At 55.5% G+C, this 23605-nt stretch overlaps 2 protein-coding genes across 8 annotated transcripts in view; one reads left to right on the forward strand and one right to left on the reverse strand.

Annotated features, from left to right (window-relative positions):
* The window catches only part of VRK3 (VRK serine/threonine kinase 3), a 26169-nt gene extending 13684 nt beyond the window's left edge, over positions 1 to 12485 (reverse strand). For 2 of the 6 annotated variants that reach the window (XM_054697357.1, XM_037517097.2), the window contains exons 1-9: positions 11909 to 12049; positions 11167 to 11228; positions 9775 to 9914; positions 7722 to 7871; positions 6429 to 6623; positions 2871 to 2947; positions 1329 to 1395; positions 677 to 761; positions 332 to 437 (exon numbers count right to left, since the gene is read on the reverse strand). In XM_054697357.1, coding sequence (XP_054553332.1) covers positions 332 to 437; positions 677 to 761; positions 1329 to 1395; positions 2871 to 2947; positions 6429 to 6623; positions 7722 to 7871; positions 9775 to 9913 — 819 coding nt within the window. In that variant the 5' untranslated portion in view covers position 9914; positions 11167 to 11228; positions 11909 to 12049. The other 4 variants (XM_037517094.2, XM_037517093.2, XM_037517096.2 and 1 more) reach the window with 4 other exon arrangements.
* On the forward strand, positions 12116 to 22769 carry ZNF473 (zinc finger protein 473). 2 transcript variants are annotated; one of them, XM_054697312.1, is made up of 6 exons: positions 12116 to 12314; positions 12466 to 12701; positions 15402 to 15597; positions 16115 to 16241; positions 17571 to 17660; positions 18654 to 22769. In XM_054697312.1, exons 3-6 carry the CDS (start codon positions 15589 to 15591, stop codon positions 21035 to 21037), a joined length of 2610 nt encoding a protein of 869 aa, XP_054553287.1. In that variant the 5' UTR covers positions 12116 to 12314; positions 12466 to 12701; positions 15402 to 15588; the 3' UTR covers positions 21038 to 22769. The 2 variants fall into 2 exon arrangements, with proteins under 2 accessions (XP_054553287.1, XP_037372934.1); XM_037517037.2 differs by having other exon boundaries at positions 12116 to 12701.
* Positions 22770 to 23605: the final 836 nt, after the last annotated feature.

The raw sequence follows: 23605 nt of genomic DNA on the forward strand, positions 1-23605 counted from the left end.
GGCCTGGAACGCTCTCCCCACCTATGCCCACTGCTGATCCACTCGGTGTTTTGCCACTTCCCACTCACCCCACAAGCCTCGGCTTGAGAACCTGCTTCCAATAGAAAACCCAATTGAACCCTCAGTTTGACGCTGGGGTCCTTTCCAGCTCTGTGCTCCCCTGAATGCCACTGCGGTAATGCTCATGTCTGCTCTGAGACCCGCGTCAGTCAGCGTGCCAGCAGGGTCCCCAGAGGGGGCGCGGGGCGGGCATGCTGATGTATAAGCCCACAGTAACCAGGACCCAGAGCCCCGAACCCGAGATGGGCACAGAGCAGCTGCAGGCACACACCAGTCGGAAGGCCACCTGGAACGCAGACCTCACCGACATCACGTGTTTTGGGCTGTCATCCAGGGCCGACTGAAGGCTCCTCCCCAGGCTGGGGAACACCAAGAACCTGGAAGACACGGAGACCCCATGAGGTGGGCGAGGTGACCAGGGAAGGGCACAGAGCACCGGCCAAGGATGGGCCGTGGCTGGGCAGCTACAGATCCCAGCCCCTGGCAAGATTAAGGGCTCCAGCTGGCTCAAACTGGTGAGGCAAGGACGCTACCAATCCAGCCAAGGCTCCGGGGCCCCAGCTGTGCCCAGGAGAGAGCAGAGGGCCACGGAGGTGGGCGGCGTGAGGCGGCTCACCTGTACCTGTCCTGGTGGACGCCAAAACCGACACAGGTGGGGATGGCCAGTAGGGGGGTTGAGTACAGCTTCTTCCACTTGTTCACTGTGGGAGGCAGGGGCTGCAGAGGTTAGCTCACCTAGTCCCAGGCCCACGGGCACAAGGGCCTGTTCTCAGACCAGAAGCACAGGCTGCCGGGCTGCCCGGGCTGGTCAACCTGCTCCCCAATGTGGAGATGGCATCCCTGCCGGGGATGATGGTGAGGGGGTGCAGCAGGGTGAACCCTGCATGTCTGTGATCTGTCTGCTGGTGACAAGGGCAGAACATGGGACATGCAAGAAGGCGCATCAAAGTAGGGGCGAGTGAAAGGAGCAAAGACAGAATCACTTCTGAATTCGTAGATTAGCTCAGGCAGTGTCCACACTGGCCCCTGTGCCACAAGGGGCCTGTCCATGTGTCAGGACCCCAGTTGGATGGGGTGGATCCAGCAGTGAAATGAGGGGCAGGTACAGGCCGGCCCCAGCCCACGTTGTCTGTCCTGAGGCCTGAGGTCTGACAGAGCAAATCTAGGCCCTTAATTCCCATCCTTTGCACCCCTGCTGGGAGAAGCTAACTGTTTTGACCCAGTGGCACCCCCAAGTTCTCTCCCCTTGCCTGCATCCCTGAGGATACCTTGCAAAGGCTTGGCGGCCCGCTGGAAGAAGTTCTGCTCATTGAACAAGCGCCCATCCTTGGCGTCCTAGTGGGGGGTGGAGAAGGCTGTCACGCTAAGCCAGATGTGACAAGGTGTCTAAGACAAGGTGTCAGGCCTCACACCTCAGGACCAAATTCCCTAGGGTGCTGCACATGAACACCTATCAGAGAGGGGAAGTTGTCTCTCCCTGCCCTTTTCATTCTTCTGACAGGATCCATGTGTGTTCCCTGGACACGCAGTCTTCAGCAAAAACTACATTTTCCAGCCTCCCTTGCAGCGAGGTATGACCACATGACTGAGTTCTGGCCAATGGGATACGGTAGAGAAGGTGGGCGTCTTCCAGGTTCTGCATTTAAGTGGCTTGCTTGGGCTGGCTCTCCTTTCACTTTTCTGTTCCAGTTGACTGGAATGCAGATGTGACGGTGGGAGATGGCGCAGCCACCTCTGTCCATGAGGGGGAGGTTATGGCTGAGGATGTTGGAGTGACAAAGGAGAGGGAAAGTGGGCCTCCATCCTTTCAGTCCTGAACCTCTGCCCCTGGCTTATTTAGATATTATTTACAAGTAAAATGTAATTTTTACTTATTCTATTGTTAATACCAGGTCATTTTTTCCCTAACAATCAGACCAAATATTTTCATGAAACACAGTGAGAACATCTGGTTCTTACGAGCACAGAGTCAAAGATCCACTGTTACTGCATTCTTTTTCCAAAGCACCTCTTCGGTGCTGACTGTTGTTCTGGGGTACTCAGGATCCAGCAATGCGCAAAGCAACCTGCATGCTGGTTGCCCAGGGTTGCAAGGGTTGCATGCTCCCATTTCCGCATCTGTTACACAGGGAACACAGCGGCGACCCCGCAGGCTTGTGGGAAGCGCTCAGGCCAGGGCCAGAACAGGCTCTTGACAAGCAGGTGCTAGTCCTCTGCGTGAGCCTGGGCTCCAGAACCCTGGTTCTGAACCACACACAGCCGCCACCTAGCACTGAGTGAGGGCAGCCGGTACCAGTCCGGGTGTCCTGGTTTTCTGAATTGGGGGAGCGGGGGGCAGCCTGGCTGTTCATCACTTTTTCCTCCAAGCCCCCCTCGAGTGCATGGCTCCCATCTGCTAAGGTCAGACGTGACTCACTGGTCCCCAATACCTGGCCCTGCCTACACATGGGTGCTTAGTGAACAACTGCTCTGAGGCAGGCAGACAACGAGCAGGCAGGTGGGCTGTGCTGTGGGTATCACGGGCGCCACCGCACGCGTGTGGAACTGGGCTCTGTGGGGAGCTTGCCAGCCAGAGGCAGCTCCAGCCAGGCTCGAGCGACTGCAGCTCCTGAGGGGTTTGATGTGATGAAGAACCTCGGCCCAGAGGGAGACCTGCACCAGCCAAGGTCAAACAGCTCCTGCAGTCCAAGGCTTTGCTCTGCGGCCTGCCCCAGCCCACACAGGGGCTGGAGGTCAAGGGTGCATCGGCCAAAGCCCCAGACTCCCACTCAGGACGGCCCTCCCTCTCCTTCTGTCCCGTGCCCACTCACTAGTTTGAGTGAGAATCTCTGTATCTTGGGATTCGAGTTGCAGGCGGAGGTGGAGGCGGAGGCGGAGGCAGGTTCAGCTGTGGATGGGCAAAATGAGCACGGTTATCACATGCGGGGGGATGGGGGTCACGTCTCAAGCAGCAGCAGCTCTGGCTCCCTCACTCCCCAGGACAAGTGCACCTGTGGCTTTCAAGACCTGCTCTTTCCTATTTTCAAATTTGGTTCTCTTTCCCCCTTGACTTTACTCCCTCCCTCTGTTAACATCCAACTATGAAAGACAGGGAAGCAGATGGCCTGGCCAGGCTCTCCTTGCAAAGACCCGCCAGCAGGGCTGGCCCTCGGTTGGCATCTTGGAACCTGTGTTTTGGGAGGGTTTGGCATTCCCTAAGCAAGAAGACAGGGCCCAGACCTTAACCCTGCAAACATGGTTTCTGCTGAACTTCCCTTCCCTTCTGCCACGTCTGGACTCTGGGGTGCATGCCAGGCAGAGGGGGCCTATGTGATATTACTCAGTGAAAACTCAGCTCTGGCGAGCTTCCTAGGGAGAAACAGGTCACATGTGTTGTCCCACCCAGTGGCTGGGGATTGAGTGTGTCCATGCAAAGCCACAGGAAAAGATTCGGGGAACTGGGGCTGGTCTCCCCAGGCTGACCACACTGTGGAGAGTCACAGCCACGAGGACTGCACGCTGGGTCCCCCAGTGATATGCACTGTCTGCATATATGGGCTAGCCGCAGACTCCCCTTCAAGGATGCACTTGTGACCCCGGCCCTGCCGCACCTCAGGAGGGCCGTTGCTGGCAGCTTTCGGCCCCTCGGAGACCCCTCATCTGCACATCCCAGGGCAGCCCGCATGACGGGAAGAGGGAAAGCCCCATGGCCCAACATGGGCCCATGCTGAGGGGCCACTCCTGCTCCTTGGACCTACTGGGGCCACTGTGGCCACATCACAGTGCATGTCCACTGCCCCTCTGGGTACTGATGGCCACGGGGCGCTTCCTTGTGTGGGCTGGTGAGCCGGTCCAGCTCTGCTTAGTCACAAACCCTGCCACATCTCTGGCCCTGAGCTCAGCAGCGTGGCCTTCACCGCATCGTTTCCCTGACAACGGCCCAGGAAGCAGGCCACTATGCCGTTCTCACTGCTGCTATCACCCTGAGCCCCCTGCATGGATGAGAATACGAGGGACTGAAGCTGAGCGAGGTCACTCAATGCGGGAGGTAAAAGCTGCGCAGAACTTAAACAGGCGCCCCTGTTTCTCCCACTCTTCCGACTGGCCCTCCCACCCACAGCAGGCCCTTCCCATGAAAGAGGTGCCACCGGAAGCCCAGGAAGGGCAGGGGGCATGGCCAAGGGCTTAGCCATACAGGCCCCTGCTAGACGCCAAGAGCAGCCCGGTGAAGACCCCAGACAGGAGACTGGCACTGAGCGGGGGGCACTGAGAGTGGAGCGGGGATGCTCTTCTGGGGCCCATGAGCATCAGAGGCACAGGACGCACTTGGAAGGCGCAGCTTACCCCCTCCAAACCCTGAGGGTCAGTGCTATCAAGATCTCCACTTTGCAGGTGAGGAAACTGAGGCATAAAGTCACAATGTCAGTGAACAAGGTCAGATGAGCAGACGGTGGGGTAAGAGGTGGGCTTCCCTGTCTCCCCAAGCCTCTCTGGGGCCTCCAGGCCCCAGCTCCCTCTGCTCCCTGCTGGCAACACCAGAATGCCCCACTTCCTGCTGGGTCTGCCGCCCCTCTGGAGGCACTCACTGCCCGACTGCTTCATCGTGGTCGCTGGAAAGGCAGTGCGTAAAGCTAGGGGCACCACCTGATGGCCCCCAGTTGGGCAGCCTCCTGGAGGCATGTTCGAGGTGAACAGCCGTGGCCTAGATGGAGACAGTTTGGTAGTCACAACTGGGGGAAGGGAGGCGTGCTACTGCACCTAGTGGGCAGGGGCCAGGGGTCCCCCCAAGTAGAATTACCCCGTTCTGGTGCCAGTGGCGCCAAGGCCGAGTCCGTATGTATGAGGGCAACTGGCTTATGTAAATCTGACACTAGGGAATCCCAGGGTTGGGGGGGCCATTCTCCCAGAGCAGCTGAAGCTGAGGGAGAAGGAGAGGTTCTGGGGCTGCCACAGGGAGGGACCCGCATGTGTGAGGGGCCGCAGGGGGAGAGAAGCAACGTGGATCTGGGTGGACAGGATTAAGTGAAGGATCCTGAAGGGCAGAGGCTGTCCTTGGTCCAGTGCCTCTGGAACTAGGGGGGCGGGAGAGATCTGACTCAGAGGAGAGGGGATGGGGTGATGTGCTGTGGAGCTAGAGGAGACCTGGGGAATGTGGGTGGCTCTGAAGGGTGGAGCGCCTCCCCTGGACTCTAACGGCCCTGCTCACACCTAACTCCACCCCGTGAAGTTGGTTCCAGACTTCTGACCCCCAGAACCGTCAGGGTCAGAGTTTGCCGTCTGAAGCCCGGTGTTAGTGGTGGCCACAGGACACCGATACAAGGCCCCAAACTCCATGCAGGAGGGCCCAGACCGGGAGCGCAGGTCTGGACTTGAACTCCACCTGCACCTCACAGCAGTGGGTGGTGCGGGCGGCTGCAGTTGCTCAGATAATGGTTCTCTCAAATGCTCCGGGGAGGCGGGGGATGATGGTAAAGTTCAGTACGTGACCACGGAAAAGAGTGGCAAGCCCTCGGGCTGCCATGGGACGAGATGCGTTAACAGATGTGTAGGACTTCAGATGGGCCAGAGGGGCTAAATGACAGCTGCTGCCATGGAATCTTAACCCCAGTGGCCGCTGTCTCCCCATCACTGTTGTGAACAGGATGTGAAGTACCACGTCGTCTGGACTGGGACAAACCGGTGGGAGGTCAAGGCCATCCGGCCGGGGTAATGACCAAACCCCAGCTGCTGGGTTTGGCCCCTCTCACTTCCTCTTCCTCTCACTTCCTTTTCCTCTCATTCCAGATTCCTTCCATTCCCCCTTCTCCCACTCTCTTTTGGCATAATGGCTGAGAAGCCAGACAGCCAGGATTTGAACCCCAGCTCTGCCATGTGCTGGAATCCACACCCCTGCCCCACCCGATTCCTTCCCTTTCTTTCTCAGGGCATTTCAAACCTGTTCTCAGAAGCTTCAATTATGTAAGCAATAGACCTTTCATACCCTCCGGGTCTGTGTGAGATTGTCATTAGTCCTGACATCCAAGTCATTTTTTTTTTTTTGTGGGGAGAGGAGCAGCCATTCAAATTCTGCAAAGTAGCTACTGCATGGTATCCTTACCACTCAGCCACACCAGGTCTGCACCTCTGTATGACAACAGTAGGTAGAGCTGAAAAAAAGGGTCCTCTTAGGATGCATGCTATGCAATTAGCCACAGTCCCCAATACTCCAAATTGCCTTACTCCTTTACCTTCCCTGCAGGTAGGTAGGTTTTCAATCCTAAATCTAAGAGAATTGTCTAGAGGCAGGTATGCAGCTGGGATATGGCTTCCATTCCCATTTTCAGAAGGGGTCATTTTACCCTCACCCTGATCCCTGATGCTGAAAAAAAAGGTCTGCAGACAGAGAGTACCTTCATAGAGAATGCCCTGGTCATCCCTGCCCTGGAGAAATCCCAGCTTCCAGAGCTGCCCACTCTTGTCTGTCACCACCATGCCCGAGGGCAAAGCCTCGAGGGAGGAGGTCACCCGGCTCCGCTTCAATGTCTGAGGGCTTCGCTTGGTCGTCTGTGGGCTGCTTTTGGGGGTTGGGGACCGGCTCCAGGACCCTGCAGGATGTCAGAATAAAAAAGTGGCATCCAGGAGAGAAAAGGTGGATGGGGAATGAGACAACACTCATGATACTGTTCACTTATTCCGCTAACAAATGCTTCCTGAGGCCTTTACTTGGTCAGGTCTTTGCGTGACAAAGCTGGGGTCCCAGCCATAAGTCAGAACCAGCACCTACCCTGAGAAGCCCCTAATTTAGCAGGGTAGTTTGACCTGGACACAACCAATCAGAGCTGAGTCTGAGAAAAGGCAGTATACAGAGATATGAGAGAGCCTGCCCCTGGAGAAGTCAGGGAGGCTTCCTGAAGGAGGGAACAGTCAAGCTGGGACTTACTGGATGAAGAGAACTTTGCTGGGAGCAAAAAAAGACATTCCAGACATGCAACCAAAAACACCCTGAAACAGGACCGGGCCTTGTCCTGTGTGTGAAGAGAGCCCTGAAATTTATGTTAGACTGAGGCCCTGCTGGCAAGACAGGGAGGTGGGTGCAGTGAGGAGACAGGCTTGGACACAGGGTGGCCAGGGGATGTGTGGCCCGAAGGATGACAAAGAGGCCACCACTTCAGATCAAAGGGCTGGCGGTGGGGAAACAGACTCAGCCAGAAGCCTCCCACACGCGCTGGTGGGCATGGGGCAGGGCATGCAGTTGGGTCTGCCTGGGCCCTGAACCCTGAGTGTGGGGAAGACGGCACCACACCAGGCAAAGGGGGAAGATGAAAGTGCCCTGGGCCGAGGGAACAGGCTTTGCAAAGAACAGAGGCAAAACTTGAAAAAATATTTTCAAAAATGGAGTTTTCTGCATGCAAGGTTGTGGTGAGCTCAAACAGGAAGCAGACCACCATGTGAGAGAGGCCAGGCCGGAGAGCTGAGACTGTGGGTGATAGGCCCAGGATAGGGCTGTGAGCCGGGAGGGTTGGGGTCGGCTCAGGCCATGGGTGAAGCGGAAGCCTGGAAGCTAGGAGGCGGCTGGGGGTGAGGGTCCAGGTAAGGGGAGGTGATGCCTTTTTATCCTGGTAGAAGGAATGAATTCCCCCGAGTTGTCAGATGTATGACCTCTTCCCCAAGAAGCGTCAGACCAGACCAATCCCAGCTCCTACCTTTGGGTTTCTCACAGGAACTCAAAGTCTCCTTGGCCACAGAACTGTCACAGTCTGTGAAGAGGGGTGGCGGGGGAGAAAAGACAGCGCCAGGCCACTTCATATTCTTGGGAGAGACCTCAGAATCAGCCTTCAGCGTTCTCCTTGAGCCTAGAGAAAGGCAGACCCAATGCAGACTGGATTTAAAAAGGAACCTTAATTCTGACACCTCGAGGGCATATTCAACCACTCCCTTCCCTTTGGCCTGCACAGCCAAGTCTTGTTTCTCCCGTCATCTAAATCTCTGAGCAAAGCTTTCCTTCCTTTAATTCTTTCCAAACTCAAATCTGCCTGATCACTTATGACTAACTTTTGTTTCTTCATTATATTTTTTAGTTTTTTTTTTAAAGATTTATTTATTTATTTATTTATTTATACAAGCACTGGGTACGGTCAGAAGCGCGGGAGGGCGAGAGAATTCACCAGAGCCAGAGCGGGGAGCAGAGCAGGCAGAAGGACCGAAGTACACTGCTGAGGGGAGCAGCGGGCGGCAGGAGAGGTCTGCGTGCCATGTGGGACCCTCCTCCGGTGGCCGGGGAGCAGCCGGGGATCGAATCAGTGCAGCAGAGGTTGAGGGCAGCCTCACAACCCAGCGCTCAACCGCTGCACCACCGGAGAAGCCCTATTTTTTAGTTTTTATATCTTTAAACTTGTAAAATGGGTCCTTCACAGATTCTTGTTTGCGCCAAGGTCTCCAGTCATTGCAGCCTGATTCTGCAGCTCACTGCTTCATTGCTTCTGGTATCTTTGCTGATTGGCTGGGAGCTCACATGCCTGTGGGAATTCTCTAAGATCTCTTTTTTTTTTTTTTTTTTTTTAAGATTTATTTATTTATACAAGCACTGGGTACAGTCAGAAGCGCGGGAGGGTGAGAGAATTCACCAGAGCCAGAGCGGGGAGCAGAGCAGGCAGAAGGACCGAAGGACACTGCTGAGGGGAGCAGCGGGCGGCAGAAGTCTGCGCGCCATGTGGGACCCTCCTCTGGTGGCCGGGGAGTAGCCGGGGATCGAACCAGCGCTGCAGAGGCTGCGGGCAGCTTCGCAACCCAGCACTCAACTGCTGCGCCACCGGGGAGGCCCTCTCTAAGATCTCTTTAAAGAGTGTTCTCCAAGAAAAGATTGGCTTCTGCTGGGGAGTGGCACCCACATCTTATCACTTTACATTAACTAACATTAACTCTGGGTTTTTGTGAGGCCACACAGATGAGGATGAACTCTGGCCCTAACTGGTGATAATGTGAGTTCTTTTTCTTGGTTAAGAATTCTCAGGAGGGCATTTTCAACTAAGGTTGAGATAGAGACAAATGTTTCCAACAATTTTCTCTTTGGAGTAATTTTTTTGGGTCCCCAGGAAAGTGAGCGTGATTTCATTTATCAATGAAACTTCTGTGCCTAGGTTTCCACTGGCCAGGACCTCCTGTTGACACTTCATTCCTTGACTCAGTCCATCAATAAAGTTTCCAGCACCCAGCTGTGTGTAGGCGCGGTCCTGGGTGCTGTTCGAATTGCAGGTCCCAAACCACAATCAACACAACTTACAAACCACGGTACACTCCTGTCCTTATCGAGCATAAGGAGGAGAAGCATTATTGAAGTAAAACACTGTGTTTAATATCGACACTTACAAGGACATAGACGCAGTGGGGAGGCCAGGAGAAGGTTCTGCAAAAACATTAGTGAGAGTGGAGGGTGGGGTGGAGCAGGGTGAGGGGAGAGGAGGTGGCAGGAAGTGGGTCAAGTCAGCAGTGATTTTAAAGGGAGGGCTAACGAGGTTTTCTGTGGCCTGGAGTTGTGTGTCTGTATGTGTGTGTGTGGCTGGGAGGGTGTGATGAGGACTTAAGGATGACTCTAAAGTTTGGTCTGAGAAACTGGATAAATGATGTGGCCGTGGGGGATAGGGAGATCTATGGGAGGGCAGGTGGGGGCAGCAGTCATTTCGGGAACTCAGTTCTGGGATGTGCAGATGCCGACAGGACATCCAGTAGACACCAAGCAAGCAAATCTCTGGTTCTTACCTTGGCAAGATGACACACGGGGCTTGACGGAGGTCTGGGCCCCCTCATGCTCCTCTGTAGGCAGAGGTTTCCCACAGTAAGGGCAGAATTTGAATGCTGCTTTGATATTTTTGCCACAGTTTGGACAGAAGGTAATCATGCTAGAAAACAGAAGGGGGTGGGGGAGATAGTAAGCTGAGAAAAACAAGATGTAATCCACTGTAGCAGATTAGCCACCCAGGTCCCCCAGGATGGAGAGACTGCAAAACGGAGGAAAGTAAGCCGTGACCTGAACACGCTTCTAAAGTGAGTTGCTGGGCCTCCCTGGTGGCACAAGGGATTAAGCACCACACTATGAAGCAATCCTCAGCCTCTGCAGCATGAGTTCGATCCTGGGCAAGGGAGCAACCCACATGGCGCAACAGACCTCTCCTGACTCTCCTGCTGCTCCCCTCAGCAGTGTACTTCAGTCAATCTGCCTTTTCTGTTTCCCACTTTGTCTCTGGTGGATCCTCTCACCTCCCGCATCTCTGGCCTGTACTCCAACTCTTGTATGCATAAAGAAATAAATCTTAGGGCCTCTCCAGTGGCGCAGCAGTTGAATGCTGGGTTGCAAAGCTGCCCGCAGCCTCTGCAGCACCAGTTCGATCCCCGGCCGCCGGGTGAGGGTCCCACATGGCGCACAGACCTCTCCTGCCACCCGCTGCTCCCCTCAGCAGTGTACTTCGGTCCCTCTGCCTGTTCTGTTCCCCGCTCTGGCTCTGGTGAATTCTCCCACCCTCTTGCGCTTCTGACTGTACCCAGTGCTTGTATTAATAAATAAATAAAATCTTAAAAAAAAAAAAAGAAATTAAAAAAAAAAAAAGTGAGTTGCTATCCATATTCTGAGCCTCTAGCCACCAGGGTAGGCCCAAAGCAGAACAAACTGAAACTGCAGGCCTCACAGGAGAATGTGGAGTGGCTTGAGGTCATGGAAAGTCAGGTTGAGAAACCATACCCATCACAGAATCAGCAATGAGCTAGCAATTAAATTGCTGGGGCCTCTGGTGGTGGCACTAGAGAAGCCACTGCTTGTTGCTCACAACTCTGGCTTGGACCCCAGTCTCTGCTCAGTGGATGCTATCTGGGGCAAGGCAGATGACACTGGGCCATGTGCCAGCCAGTAAATAGTTTCTCTTTTTCTCACTTCCTGTGTAAATACCGTTATTATTATTTCATACTGTGCCTATTTTCCTGTTGTGTCCTGTAGTCATAAGAGCCTGAGTAAGGACCCACCAATTGGGTCATTTCCCTGGGGGTCTGCTCAGTTTCAGTTACTCCTGGGAATGAAGTCTGGTAGTAGCAAGCCAGAGGAGCAGGCTGTTGGAGGGAACAGGATGTTAGGGGTGTGTGTGAAGGTCGGGGAAACAGTACCTTTATGGGGTCTCAGCTGGACCTTGGATTCACTGTGCTGGCAACTCCATCTTAACAGCGACCTGCAAGAGAAGGAAGGTGGAGAGGCTGACTCAGGTGCATCCCCTGCACATGAAAGACAACAGTTAATGTTTAGTGAGCACTAGCTATGTGACCTACATGTGCTAAGTTCATTTATTCAATAACTATTCACTAAACCAGCCTATGTCAGGCACTGGCCATACAGCAGCAAAGGACAAAACACAGGATGGGCCCATGCCCGTGGGGGAAAACAAGACAACACACAGAGGACCGAGTAACTGTTTAATAGGTCAGGAGGAGCAGGGCCACCATAAACGCTCCATAAATGGGGGTGGAAGAAAGCAGGGAGACACCTGGTGCTGAAGTCTCCTGTCTAAGGTCACCTGGCTCGTTCCGGGCTTACACCCGACACATTCACAACAGTGTTTCTCCTTCATCCTGGATTCCCCGCAGGACGTCAAACGCTCCCAAGCCCCGCCCGTCTCCCCGCGAGCCCGCCCCGAGCCCCCCGCGGCCCACAGCGGCCGGCGCGGCCTGACTCGTCCCTCCCTAGACCCGCGCCCCAGGCCCCGCCTCCCGCAAGGGGTGGCTGACGTCACCACGCGGCTGGCGGAACGGACCTCCCCCTGCTCCTCCCCTCGCCCCCGGACTAGGTGAGCAGGGAGGTGACCCCGGTGTCGGCGGCCAGATCCTCAGATCCTCCGCGGGGACTGGGACTCACCTTCTCGGTTGCCCCGCGGAAACTTCCGCTGGGGCGGGGAGTGCTGCGCGCGCATCCTCGGCCCAGTGGCAGGACTGCGCCCGCGCAGACGCCGCACTCTCCCGACGGTCCCCGGGCTGTGCCTTACATTGGAACTACATCTCCCAGACGCCCGCGCGGCAGCCCCGCCCCTTCGGACTCGTAGCCGGAGGAGGGATTATGCCATCATCGCCCATCTCCATTGGGACGCTGCTTGGTTCTACTGCGCATGTGCGACAGAGGAGCCAATCGTAAGCAGGGATAAACTTTGCGGCATCTCTGCGCCAATCGGACAGAGGCCTTATTTTCGTTTCTCCGGCCTCAACTCCGCCCCTTGCTCCCGAGCGCCTCCTCAGGAATTCACCTTTCGCCTCAAAGCGTTTCTCTGGTAACCTCCACTTGTCTCCATCAGCCATGGAAAAGCCGCCCAGTCTTCTAGAAAAGGCAAAAGATGCCGTTTAGGTTGTCCTTCAGGGTAAAAGCTGGACCACGAAACCCAGGCGCCCCCTAACTTCGAGTCTTTTTACTCTGTTTCCCAGAGTGCTCAGCGGGACCTCTAAGAACAAGGAAGCGAAGGGCAGGCGGCCGCACAGCCCCCTGGGAAGCGGAGTCCTGGCGCAGGCGCGGAGACTCCCGGGGGCGTGGCGGAGGCTCCTGGGAGGAGATTCGCGCGCTCTCGCCAGTGGCTGCGCGGAGGCGCCTGTGAGCGGTTTTGGGTGATCGGCTCCCTCGGGGCGGGGTCGCGCCTGTTAATCCGGCGGACGACGGCCCGGAGGTGAGGCGACGCCGAGGCTGGGGTCGCCGAGGACTCTGAGGCTGGGGCGCTCCATCCGTCGTGGGGGTGACGCGACGCCAAGGGGGCGACTTGGGCAAAGGGCGCGTCGCGTGGGGTGGCGGGGGGCTGCGGGCGAAGCCTTGCACCCCTGCCCGTCGTGGGCCTGGCTCCCACCGGGGGGTTTCCAGCCTCACCCGCAGCCCGGAGGGGACTCGATTTATGTTCTTCAGGGTTGAGGACACTGAGGCTGAGAGGGGCTGAGTTGCCTGAAGTGGTTGGCACAGCTGGGCGGGGACGAATGGCAGCCCTTGGGGGGGGGGTCCAAGCATGTGACAGGTATTTATTGGAGCGCACACTGTGCGCCACGCCCGCCTTGTTCTCGTATTTTCTGACTTAGCCTGGGCGGCAGCGGAGAACACTAAGTACAGCCCCTCCGTATTAGTGGGTACCCCTTGGCACCAGGGTCTACTGGGAAATCAAGAGTTTTTTAGATTTTAGAATGTCAATCGGGCACATAGCTCGTAATCAGGCACCCTCTGAAGGGCGATCTGGGACAGCTCTTGGAGATCAGTTTCTCAAGAAAGGTGTGAATATTCACATTGGAGGGAATCAAGACTGTCCCTACCCTGTGGCTAAATGTAGGTTAAGTTTTGCCTCTAGTTTATGGATTAAGTTCTGGATTCCAGAGCATTTTGGCTTTGAGAATTGCAGATCTGTTTATTTGCCCCTTTTGGACCTATGGTAACTGAAGTGCAAAGAGGGTCACCCTAAGAGGCAAAAATGCCGACTCCAGGAACCAGGGTTTTCAGCTCATTATTTTTTGAGCTGAGGTCAGACTGGGTGACCTTGAGCTTCATTCCAATTTCTTCTCCCAGGGCTGGGAGTGTATGGGAAGTGGACCCAATTAGACAGGTCTTAATTCAGGGTGAAGAATAGAATCTGCTGAGGGTGAGGGCAATGAGGATATTGGGGAGCACTTTCCCCATCCAAGGGGGTAGCTTTAAATGGGCTCAACTATCTAATGTCATGGGAATGCATCCCCAGTGCTGCCAAGTTGTAGAATTTTTCATAGATGGGAAATAAAATTTGTAGATGAAAGTTCCCAGTTTTCAAGTTCGGAGATACTTCAGAGAATCTTCTTTCTAAACATCCTTTCTGCCAGCAGGGGGCCAGTTAAAATTGATGAGTAAGGTAGACTTGGTCTAGGCTTAGCATCTTCCCTTATCAGCAATCACAAAATCTTGAAAACTCCCAAAATCAAACATTTTTTACATGCACCTGGTCAAACTGCTGTGATATATAACCTTTAATTATCCTCCCTATGCTCTAGAAATACCAACCGGTTCAGTTGCAAAATACTCCCAGCCCCACACTGCACCGGGATCTTGTTCATATTTTTTACTGCAGTAACATTGTGTAAATCAACATCTGTTGAGACTGCGTTATCTTCACCACTAAAATTTCACGTCATACACACGTCTGTATACACACCCTCATACAATGGACTCCTTTTACTTGGCTTACCCACCCTCTACCCTCTTCCCTACTGGTATACACTTATTTGGTCTTAGAGTCTAAACATTTTTCTCACTGTGATTGCAGTGAAATACACCAAGCGACCACGTGGGTTGCTTTTTCAAAATCGGGACATTTTCTGAATTTCAAATTACATCTGCCCCAGAGGCTTAAGCATTGTGGGACCGTGTGCTTGCTGCTTCATGACGGGAGGCTCTGAACACTCCAGACTACTTGGGAAATACGGAGGCTACAAATGTGCGGGGAAAAACCCATGGCGCGGTGCTTTGGCTTTTATAAATACATGCAGTAAATGCTGCGTGTTACAGTAGAGATATGACTCACTTGGCAGAGACCATTTTTTTCTTTTCATGAAGTAAAAGCAAAAGAGACCAGAATGGGAAGCTGCTCACTGCCTTCTGCTTAGTGAGATTGGGGAGCGTTGTCTCAGGGAGCTTTTGTTTTGTTACATTTGTGCATGAGGAGTCCTGGTGATAGAGATTCCCTTCATTACTGGGGGGTCATGATATTTTTTTAAAGAAAAGCTAACAAACTCTCATGTGGTAGAAATAGAAGTTTGGAAGCTGACTGGGGTTGAAATCCTAGAGATGATGATCAGAAAGCCAGGTGCATGGCCTTTCCTTTAGAAAGACGCTTTGTTCTGTTAACAGATATTTAAAAAGCGCCTACTGGGGCCTCCCTGGTGGCACAGCGGTTGAGCACTGGGCTGCGAAGCTGCCCGCCGCCTCTGTAGCGCCAGTTCGATCCCCAACCACAGGGTGAGAGTCCCACATGGCGTGCAGACCTCTCCTGCCGCCCGCTGCTCCCCTCAGCAGTGTACCTCTGTCCATCTGCCTGTTCTGCTCCCCGCTCTGGCTCTGGTGAATTCTCTCACCCTCCTGCGCTTCTGACTATACTCAGTGCTTGTATAAAAAATAAATCTTTAAAAAAAAAAAAAGGTAGAGAAAAAAATAATATAAAAAGCACCTACTGTGCGCTGGGTACTGTGCTGTGCTGAGACAGTGGCGAGCAAGACAAGGTCCCTCAGGGATGCTAAAGCGTTGTGGCCCAACTCCCAGCGAGCACACTGACTGGCAGCGCCGAGAACACTTGTTGCTGGCGGGCTCCGCCAGTGGAAATGTGAGCCTGGGGTCATTTCAGTAAATGCAGTTGTAATTCTTGCAGGAATCTTGGCCTTTCTACCTCTGGACACTTTGGAGGCTCATCCAGCATGGCCAGGGAGTCCGCTCTACGAGGAGGAGAGGCTTTTCCCCAGCTCTCTTCTCCTTCTTGCAGCCCTGCTGGCCGGAAGCGTGGCGGGGAAGGAGGGGGAGCTTAAGCCAAGACTCCAGCCCCCGCCCCCCAGTTGGCTATGACTGAGGTGAGTCTAGGGTCCTCTGTCCTAACCCATGGTCCCCAAAGGCTAGTGCGGTCTCGGGTTTCAGGTGGAGTCAGGTGGTGCCTGGGATTAACTGGGAAAAGTTTCAGTAAAAAAGAAAGGGGAGGGAAGAGACTTTATAAAATGGACAAGGGTTAGTAGGACTGGAAATTGGGTGATGGAGACGTGGGGTCTGTTACGTGTATCTGTACTCGCCTGTGTTTGAAAATGTCCATCCTATTTAGTCATGAGCAATCACTTAAGTCAAGCAAAGCCAGCACAGACGGGTTTTCGGATCAGCCAGTCTGGATTTCAGTCTTGCCGAGGGGGCCTTGGGGACCATCATGTCCTCTCTCCAAGACTGTCCTGACCTATAAAACACAGGGCTGTCCACTCATAGGAGTCAGGGCTCTCGCTAGATGATCTTTGCCAAAGACCTGGCACCTTGACTGCGGGTGGGAGGGGACGCGGAGTGAGCTGCACCCTGCCCTGAAGTGCCTGACAGGGCGTTGCATTTCAGGAACTTGTGACCCTAAAGGACGTGGCCATGGACTTCACCTTGGAGGACTGGGAGCAGCTGGGACTGGATCAGGGGCACCTGTTCTGGGACACGGCACTGGACAACTACCAGAATCTCTTCCTGCTGAGTGAGTGTCCACCCTCAGCCTGGGGTCGGGCGGTCGCTGCCCTGCGTCACGGCCACCCATGGCTCCCATCACACAAGGCACCCCTCTTAGCAGTTAGGGAATAGCAGGAATAGACTTCGGGATATGAAATTGGGGTTCCCAGACGCCAGCCTTGCAACTGTATTAACCTGTGAGCCTGCCGTGTGGACCCTCTCACTGGGCGTGAACGCCGGCATGGGTCCCGGGCAGCTCCAGGGCCACAAGGCCCAGCTCCACATTCATGTCCCCTCAACCTGGTTGATTCATTTCCCTTCTGTAGTTCCTCAGTTCTTTCTTTTCCACAAGCAGAGAATAGTTTCAAAAGATAAAAAGAAAATCTGTATACTTGAAGCTCTTTGTTGATGTGACTTCACGCTGGGGCTGGTTTTCTCCCAACTGCTGAGCGCACCACGGACGCAGGTCTGGGGGGGATCTGACCTTGGTGGCTTTCGGATTTTTGAACCACCGTCCATGGTAGAAACACATTTGCCCTCCTCCCTGCATACGTGTGAGCACATACGAGTGACGCGGTCAAGGTCCTGTGATGACGGGACTGGCGGGGCGCACATCAGTACGTGGCCGCACAGACCCAGGTGCAGCCTGTCAGCGCCACCTACGAGTCCCAGGTCACCCTGGCCGGAAACTCAGTGACGAAACTCAGTGACGCGGCGTATAACTGCCCCGGGCTCCTAATGCTGCCTCCACGCGCGCCGTTGCGTTTGAACAGACACTTGAAACGAGGCACATTTATCCTGACCGTTGGGGGTCACCAGTGTGAAATGGGTCTGAGGGGGCAAAATCAGGGTGTTGGCGGGTGACGCTCAGGGAGAGGATCTGGTTTCTCAAGGTCAGGTGCCTGCCTCCACGGTTGGCTCCAGCCCTCATCCTCAGCCCACCGGGGCTCGTCCTCCCCATGGCCGTGGCCCTGGTGATGACTCGGCCCTTGCTGGAGGAAGCTCCGCCGTCACAGGGCCTGGCCTCGGAGCTGGGGTGAGTGCACCCGCCACCGAGTGGGTGGGTGTGCGTGACTGAGCATGTGCCTCCGGCTGGCAGAATGCTTGTCGCTTAAGGGGCCCTGCAGGTCCTTGTGTCCCCAGCCCCGGCTGTCATAGCTCTGCCCGCCCTGGTATGCCTCAGTCCCTCCTCCACCGGACCAGGAGCCCTTAGGGCTGGCATCCTGGGCCGGCCCAGTGCAGCACTGGCTCTTAGCGGTGGGCTCCCGAGGAAGCATCTGCTGTCGGGAGACCAGAATGTTCCTGCTGGATGGGCCGCCACATCCTGATTGATGAAAATGCTGTTCTCTCCCTGCAGACCCCACCAGGCCCAGTCTCATGGCCCACCCGGATGGTGGGGATGAGCTGGAGGCTCAGCAGAGAGGAAGCCTGGAAGCCACGGGCCCAGGTGAGGTGGGGGGGGCCGCCAGCCACTGGGCTGAGAGTGCGGGTCCTTTGTGTGCACTTTCTCCTCAGAACTTCCAACCAGATGTTGCAACACTCGCGTTCTGGGGTTCATGCTCACCGGCTTCTGTCCTCTTGTCCCCAGCACAGCTGCATGCCTGCTTGGCCATTCCCCACAGCCTTCAGCATGTGGCCGTCTCAGTGCCTTTTCTCTGCTCCCTCTTCAACCCTGCCAGACTCGGCGTTGGTGGTGGGGTGGGGAGAGGCGCCTCACCTTCTCCCTGCGCCCTCTGCGCATTGTTCCCCACTTGCGTCATCCAGTCTCCCCTCTGGCCCACAGGATACAGGAGATGGCCACATCTGTTAACTCATGCCTAGGCCTGACTGCCCTCTCCCAGGCCACAGCCTTCCTGGAGGCTCAAGTTAGGGAGTGAGGAGTCCAGGCATTCCCCTGGTCCGGACGGCCCCCATGGGAGAAACCAGTGATGGGCATCACTAGGTCACTAGCATGCGGGAAGGGCCTTTACTGGGAGGCCATGCAGCACCGACTGACAGCGCCTCTCAGCCCCACTGCCCCCCCCACCCCCGCCACTGCACACAGTCCCGGGCTTGCCTCCCTAGGGCGTGTGCCTCACCACCCTCCCCTTGAGCACACTCGTCTGCAGCAGCTGGGGTCTCTGTCTCCTCCACCTGGACATGTGGGCGGCCACACTCAGTGGCAACCAGATGTGTCCACTACTAGTCGCTCCGCCCCTTGAGCAGCGCTGAGTCCCCACAGAGAGGTACCTCCCTGGGCCCGTGGTGGCCAGCAGCCCTCCTGAACACAGCTCTGTTCCTTGGGGTGCCACAGCCAGGTCACACTGTGCACTTTCTCCTTTGTCCCCTTGACGGACGGGCTGAACTCAGGACCCATCTGTTCCCGTCTGGGTTCGCACTCTCCCACTTCTGTCTTTTCACCCCGGGCGACAGGAGCCATTGGAACTTTCTTTTCTTTCAGATGCAGCTGAGGCCAAGACCTCCCTGCCACAGGACTTTTTGGAAGAAGGACTCTCCCTGGAGATTGTGGAGACATTTTCCACGGATGGCCTCATGAACCCCAGTCTGGGGGAAGCCAGCATGGGCGAGAGCTGGTTAAACAGTTTCCTAGAAGATCCAGAAAGTGTTCTGCACTTTGACGTTGTCACCAACAAGGAAAGCCCCACGGAACGCAAGAGTCACAAATTCCAGAGAGCCCCGAGTCCTGAGTCCCTCCTTTTCACAGGCGAGGACTTCATGCTGCACGGTCTCCCTGATGAGAGCCCCGCACCGGCCCGGTCTCAGGGATGTAGCAGTGACTTTGGCCACTGCTCAGATCAGGCCCGGCAGGAGGCGGCCCAGCCGTCCCGCGGGGAGAAACCCTATAAATGTAGTGAGTGCGGGGTGAGCTTCGGCCACAGTTACCATCTCATCCAGCACTGGGTCTCTCACACTCGGGAGGGCCCCGCCCTGCGCCAGGAGTGCCAGGATGGTCTCAGCCAGAGTCCCTGCCTCTCCGTGCCCGGGGCTCACGTGGGCTTCAGAGCCTGTGTGTCTAGCCGACGTGGGCAGGACCCCGGTCAGGGTACACAACTGAGGCCAGAGAAAGCTCACTCTGGAGAAACACCCCCGAAGAGCAGCCGCAGTGAGCACGCCTCAGGGCACAGCCCGCTGCCTGCAGAGCCCCAGAAAACGCAGCCAGGCCGGACCTACCAGTGTGGCGAGTGCGGGAAGAGTTTCGGCCGGGCCTTTCGTCTCAGGCAGCACCAGAAGACCCACACTCGGCCACGCTATGCGTGTGCCAAGTGCAAGGCCACGTTCGGCTTCCGTAAGCACCTCCTCCTGCACCAGAAGACCCACGCTGCGCAGGCCACCTCTGGGCGCCGGGATTTGGGAACGGCCTCGGGGCGGGGCTTGTCGCGCGGCACGGACCCGTCGGCGCCAGGGAAGCCTCATAAGTGTGCCGAGTGTGGGAAAACCTTCCGCCACGCCTCAACTCTGAAGATCCACCAGAGGGTTCACAGCAGGGAGAAGCCCTACCGGTGCGGCGAGTGCGGGAAGGCCTTCTTCCGGGTCACACACCTCAACGAGCACCGGAGGATCCACACGGGCTACCGGCCCCACCAGTGTCACAGGTGCGTCAAGAGCTTCAGCCGGCCCTCCCACCTGATGCGACACCAGTCCACCCACGCCGCGGAGGGGCCCTACGGCTGCCCCAGGTGCAAGGAGACCTTCAGCCGCAGCGAGCACCTGGCTCAGCACCAGAAGATCCACGCTGTGGAGACCCCCTATGAGTGCCAGGAGTGTGGGGAGCGCTTCATCTGCCGCTCGACCCTGACCTGCCACCAGAGCCTTCACACCAGAGAGAAACAAGGAAGTGATGAGGGCGGGGGTGTCTCGAGTCAGACCCCAGAACAGAGGGAGCACCCAAGGATCGATGAAAAGCGCTTTAAGTGCAAGAAATGCGAGAAAACCTTCACCTGCCAAAAATACCTCACTCAACACGAGAGGATTCATGCCAGGGTGAAGCCCTTCAAGTGTCATCAGTGCGGGAAAGCCTTTGGGCAGAGCGCACAGCTCGTTGGCCACCAGAGGACCCACTCCAGGCTTAGGCCGCACGCGTGTGGGGCCTGCGGGAAAGCCTTCGTGCGCAGCACCGCCCTCGCCAAGCATCAGGCTGTCCACACCGGCGAGCGCCCCTTGAAGTGCGGCGAGTGCGGACAGACCTTCAGGCAAAGCGCCCTCCTGTTGGAGCATCAGGTAGTTCACACCACAGAGAAACCCGTTAAGTGCAGTGAGTGCGACAAGGTCTTTGCCCACAGCCACTACCTCATTCAGCACCAGAAGAATCATGCTGCAAAGACTTGTGAATGTCAAGAATGCGGGAAAACATTCCAGCGGAACTCGTGCCTTGCTAAGCATCAGAGAATTCACACGGGTGAGAAGCCCCACGTGTGTGGCGACTGTGGAAAAACCTTCAGTCTAGGCACCCAGCTCACCCGGCACCAGCGGGTCCACACCAGAGTCAAGCCTTACGTCTGTCAGGAATGCGGAAAGGCCTTCAGTCAGAGCTCATGCCTTGCTGTCCACCTGAGAATCCACACTGGGGAGAAGCCCTACCTGTGTGCCGAGTGTGGGAAAGCCTTTACCCAGAAGGCAAATCTGACACAGCACGAGAGGATGCACACTGGGGAGAGGCCTTACGTCTGCGACGTGTGTGGCAGAGCCTTCAGCCTCAGCGCCCATCTCATTCAGCACCGGAGGATCCATACCCAGGAGAAGCCGTACCGGTGCCAGCACTGCCAGAAGGCCTTCCGGAGCTGCTCTGGTCTCAGCCGACACCAACGGGTCCACACTCAAAAGTAGGCCTCTGGGCCCTGCCTGTGGCTGCCAGGGGGCGGGGGGGAATCTCAGACACCGGAGGAAGTAGTCAGCTAAGGCCGGAAGTTGAGATCATTACATGGCAAGCTTCCCCTCCCTGAACAGGTGTATCTGTACTAATAAAGGTTGATGACAGGTTTCACAGTTTCGTCAGGACAACGGGAACAGAGTGGCGAGGATCTAGTGGGTCGGACTGCAGAGGTAGAGACGCTAGTGTCTGCTGAGCTAAATCCTAACTAAATCTGCTCCCTAGACGGCCTGGGAAAGAGTCGCAGATCCCCTGAGCCTCGGTGTCCTCATCTGTAAAATGGGCGTGCTAACACTTCACCTACCTCAGGGCTGTTTGATGATGTCATGCAGAAACGTAAGGTGCTGAGGATGAGCACCCAGTGCACAGCACTCCGCAAGGGTGGCTGCAGGTAGCGTTGGGTGTGACAGAAATGGCCTTGCAGTTTGAAGGGAAGAAGTAGCTCCTGTCTCGACTTTCTGTGGTTAATGTTCTTATTAATGTTCGCTGCAGCTTCTGACGTTTTTCTCCAAAATGCCCTTTGCTTAATTCAGTTCCAATTTCTTTTTATGTTGAGCCTTTTCTTCCTTCCCTCCATCTCTTCTACTTTTTTGCTTCATTAACCCTCAGAAAGCCAAGGAAAGCTTTTAAACTAATGTCAAATGGCTAGAATTTTCTATTCCAAAACCTCTCACTCGGAAGGAACCCCTTCCACATTCACATGCCCCCTCTTAAATCTCCCCCCTCAAGTTGTCATGCAGCGCGGGACTGGGTTTGATGATGGATGAGTCTGGAGTCAGTTGGGGGCGCCTCAGTTAACACAGTCCGCAGAGGCACTCGCTGGCACAGTTCGTGACGTGGAAACTTGCTGGGATGTTCCTCCTCGTTTAACTAATCTGGCCGCTTGCTGGGGCTTTGCTAGATCCCAGGGCTGGGAATACAATCCTGCCTCTGCCTTGAAGTTTCTCTCACTGAAGGGAAATCAGTGACCCCATTTTCAGAGGATCCATGTCCGTGCACTAATAACATCTTGGAGTAGCACACTGCTCACATCACAGCAAGTTCTAGGACCCCATGTGGAAACCCTGTTACTGGAGCCCTGGGACCCACCACTCACCTTGGCCATGCTGAGTCACCTCAAGAACCCCGAGAGCAGCTCCCCCTCAATGGCGCCTCCTCACTCAGGTTCCTGCGTCCTCTCCGCCCAGGGAGCTGGTCACGCTGCTGGAACACAGACCTTGTGAAGACGCAGACACTGACACCTGGACTGCTTCCTGACTTTGGTGCTGAAGATGTTTTAGGGGCATGTACCCCGGCTTTGTCAGCCTCACACCTGCTTAGTTTTGTTGAAACTGGGAACATATTGGGCTCACAGTAGGGTGCCAGCTAGTTGTGCAGTGACCCAACATTTAACCGCCCGCCCGTCGGGTGACTGACCTGCTGTGTGGCAAGTGGGGTGGGATCAGGCAGAGGAGGGGCTCAATTTGATAAGTCTATGTTCAGTATGTTTTGATACCCTAAAATAGAGGTGAAGGCTGGTGGGAAATTGACAGCCAGGGGCAGAGGTGGGAGACAGAGGTCTGTTGTTTGTGCCTTACGTCGCTGTGGGTTGGTGTAGAGCTGCCCTCCGTGTCTACAATGAAGAAATGCTCTTGTACGCGTGTTTGTTCTCTGATTAAAGTTTTGAATCTAAAAACAGGTTGCTTCTTTGAGCTCACGCCAAATACATGGGCAGATGCTGGCTAGCCCAGTCCCTGCCTGCCACGAGTGTCCCTGTTGGGGTGCGGGTGCTTGCACTGGGAAAAGTGCCCCATGAGGGGCAGGTCAGCCTGTTGCCCTGGAGTCTGGGTGGAACATGGGCCGCCATTCAGCTGGCCCTGAGATGGGGCATCAGGACACGCTTCTGGCATTGTCCCTGTGGCAGGAGACCCCATGGATGGTGTGTTGTCCGCTCCCCACTCAGACGCAGCCAGGCTTGGGCATTAATTGCAGCTGGAACAATTATTTTCCTGTGGATGGTTATTTAAATCCTCTCCTGTTTTCCCCCCCTTCACTGACAGGAGAGGGGCCTCAGGGGAAGCTGACCCCACCCACAGCTGCACCTCACACCTGCAGCCTCTGGAGCAGTGAGAAAATGCAGCTGCCAGACAGGGATTGTCAGGGCAGCCCCTGCAGACTAGCCAGTAATGTGCTGCTAAACTACAGGACACCTGAGCGGTCGTTTTATCGTTGTACGAAGTTGTGGGGTGTGATCCAAAGGAGTAGATGGTGCTGCCCACCTGGGCCATGCACAGGGCCCATTGTGCACACCAGATCTGCCACGAACCAAATTGCCCAGTATCACAGGGCTGTTCAAACAACATTAAGTTTTTAAATGACAGGTGTCTGATCTTCAAGCATTTTATTTTCTGTCATTGAACAAATGCACACTGAGGGTCTACCAGGTGCAGGCACTGTCCAAAGTGCTGGGGATGGAGTCAGGAGTCAAACCACCCCTGAGGAGTTCACATTTCAGTTGGAGAAGAGACAGACAATACGTAATAGGT

The sequence above is a fragment of the Talpa occidentalis genome, unplaced genomic scaffold (genome assembly GCF_014898055.3).
Source record: "Talpa occidentalis isolate TD23 unplaced genomic scaffold, MPIMG_talOcc4v2.1 talOcc4.17, whole genome shotgun sequence".
NCBI classification, from domain to species: Eukaryota; Metazoa; Chordata; class Mammalia; order Eulipotyphla; family Talpidae; genus Talpa; species Talpa occidentalis.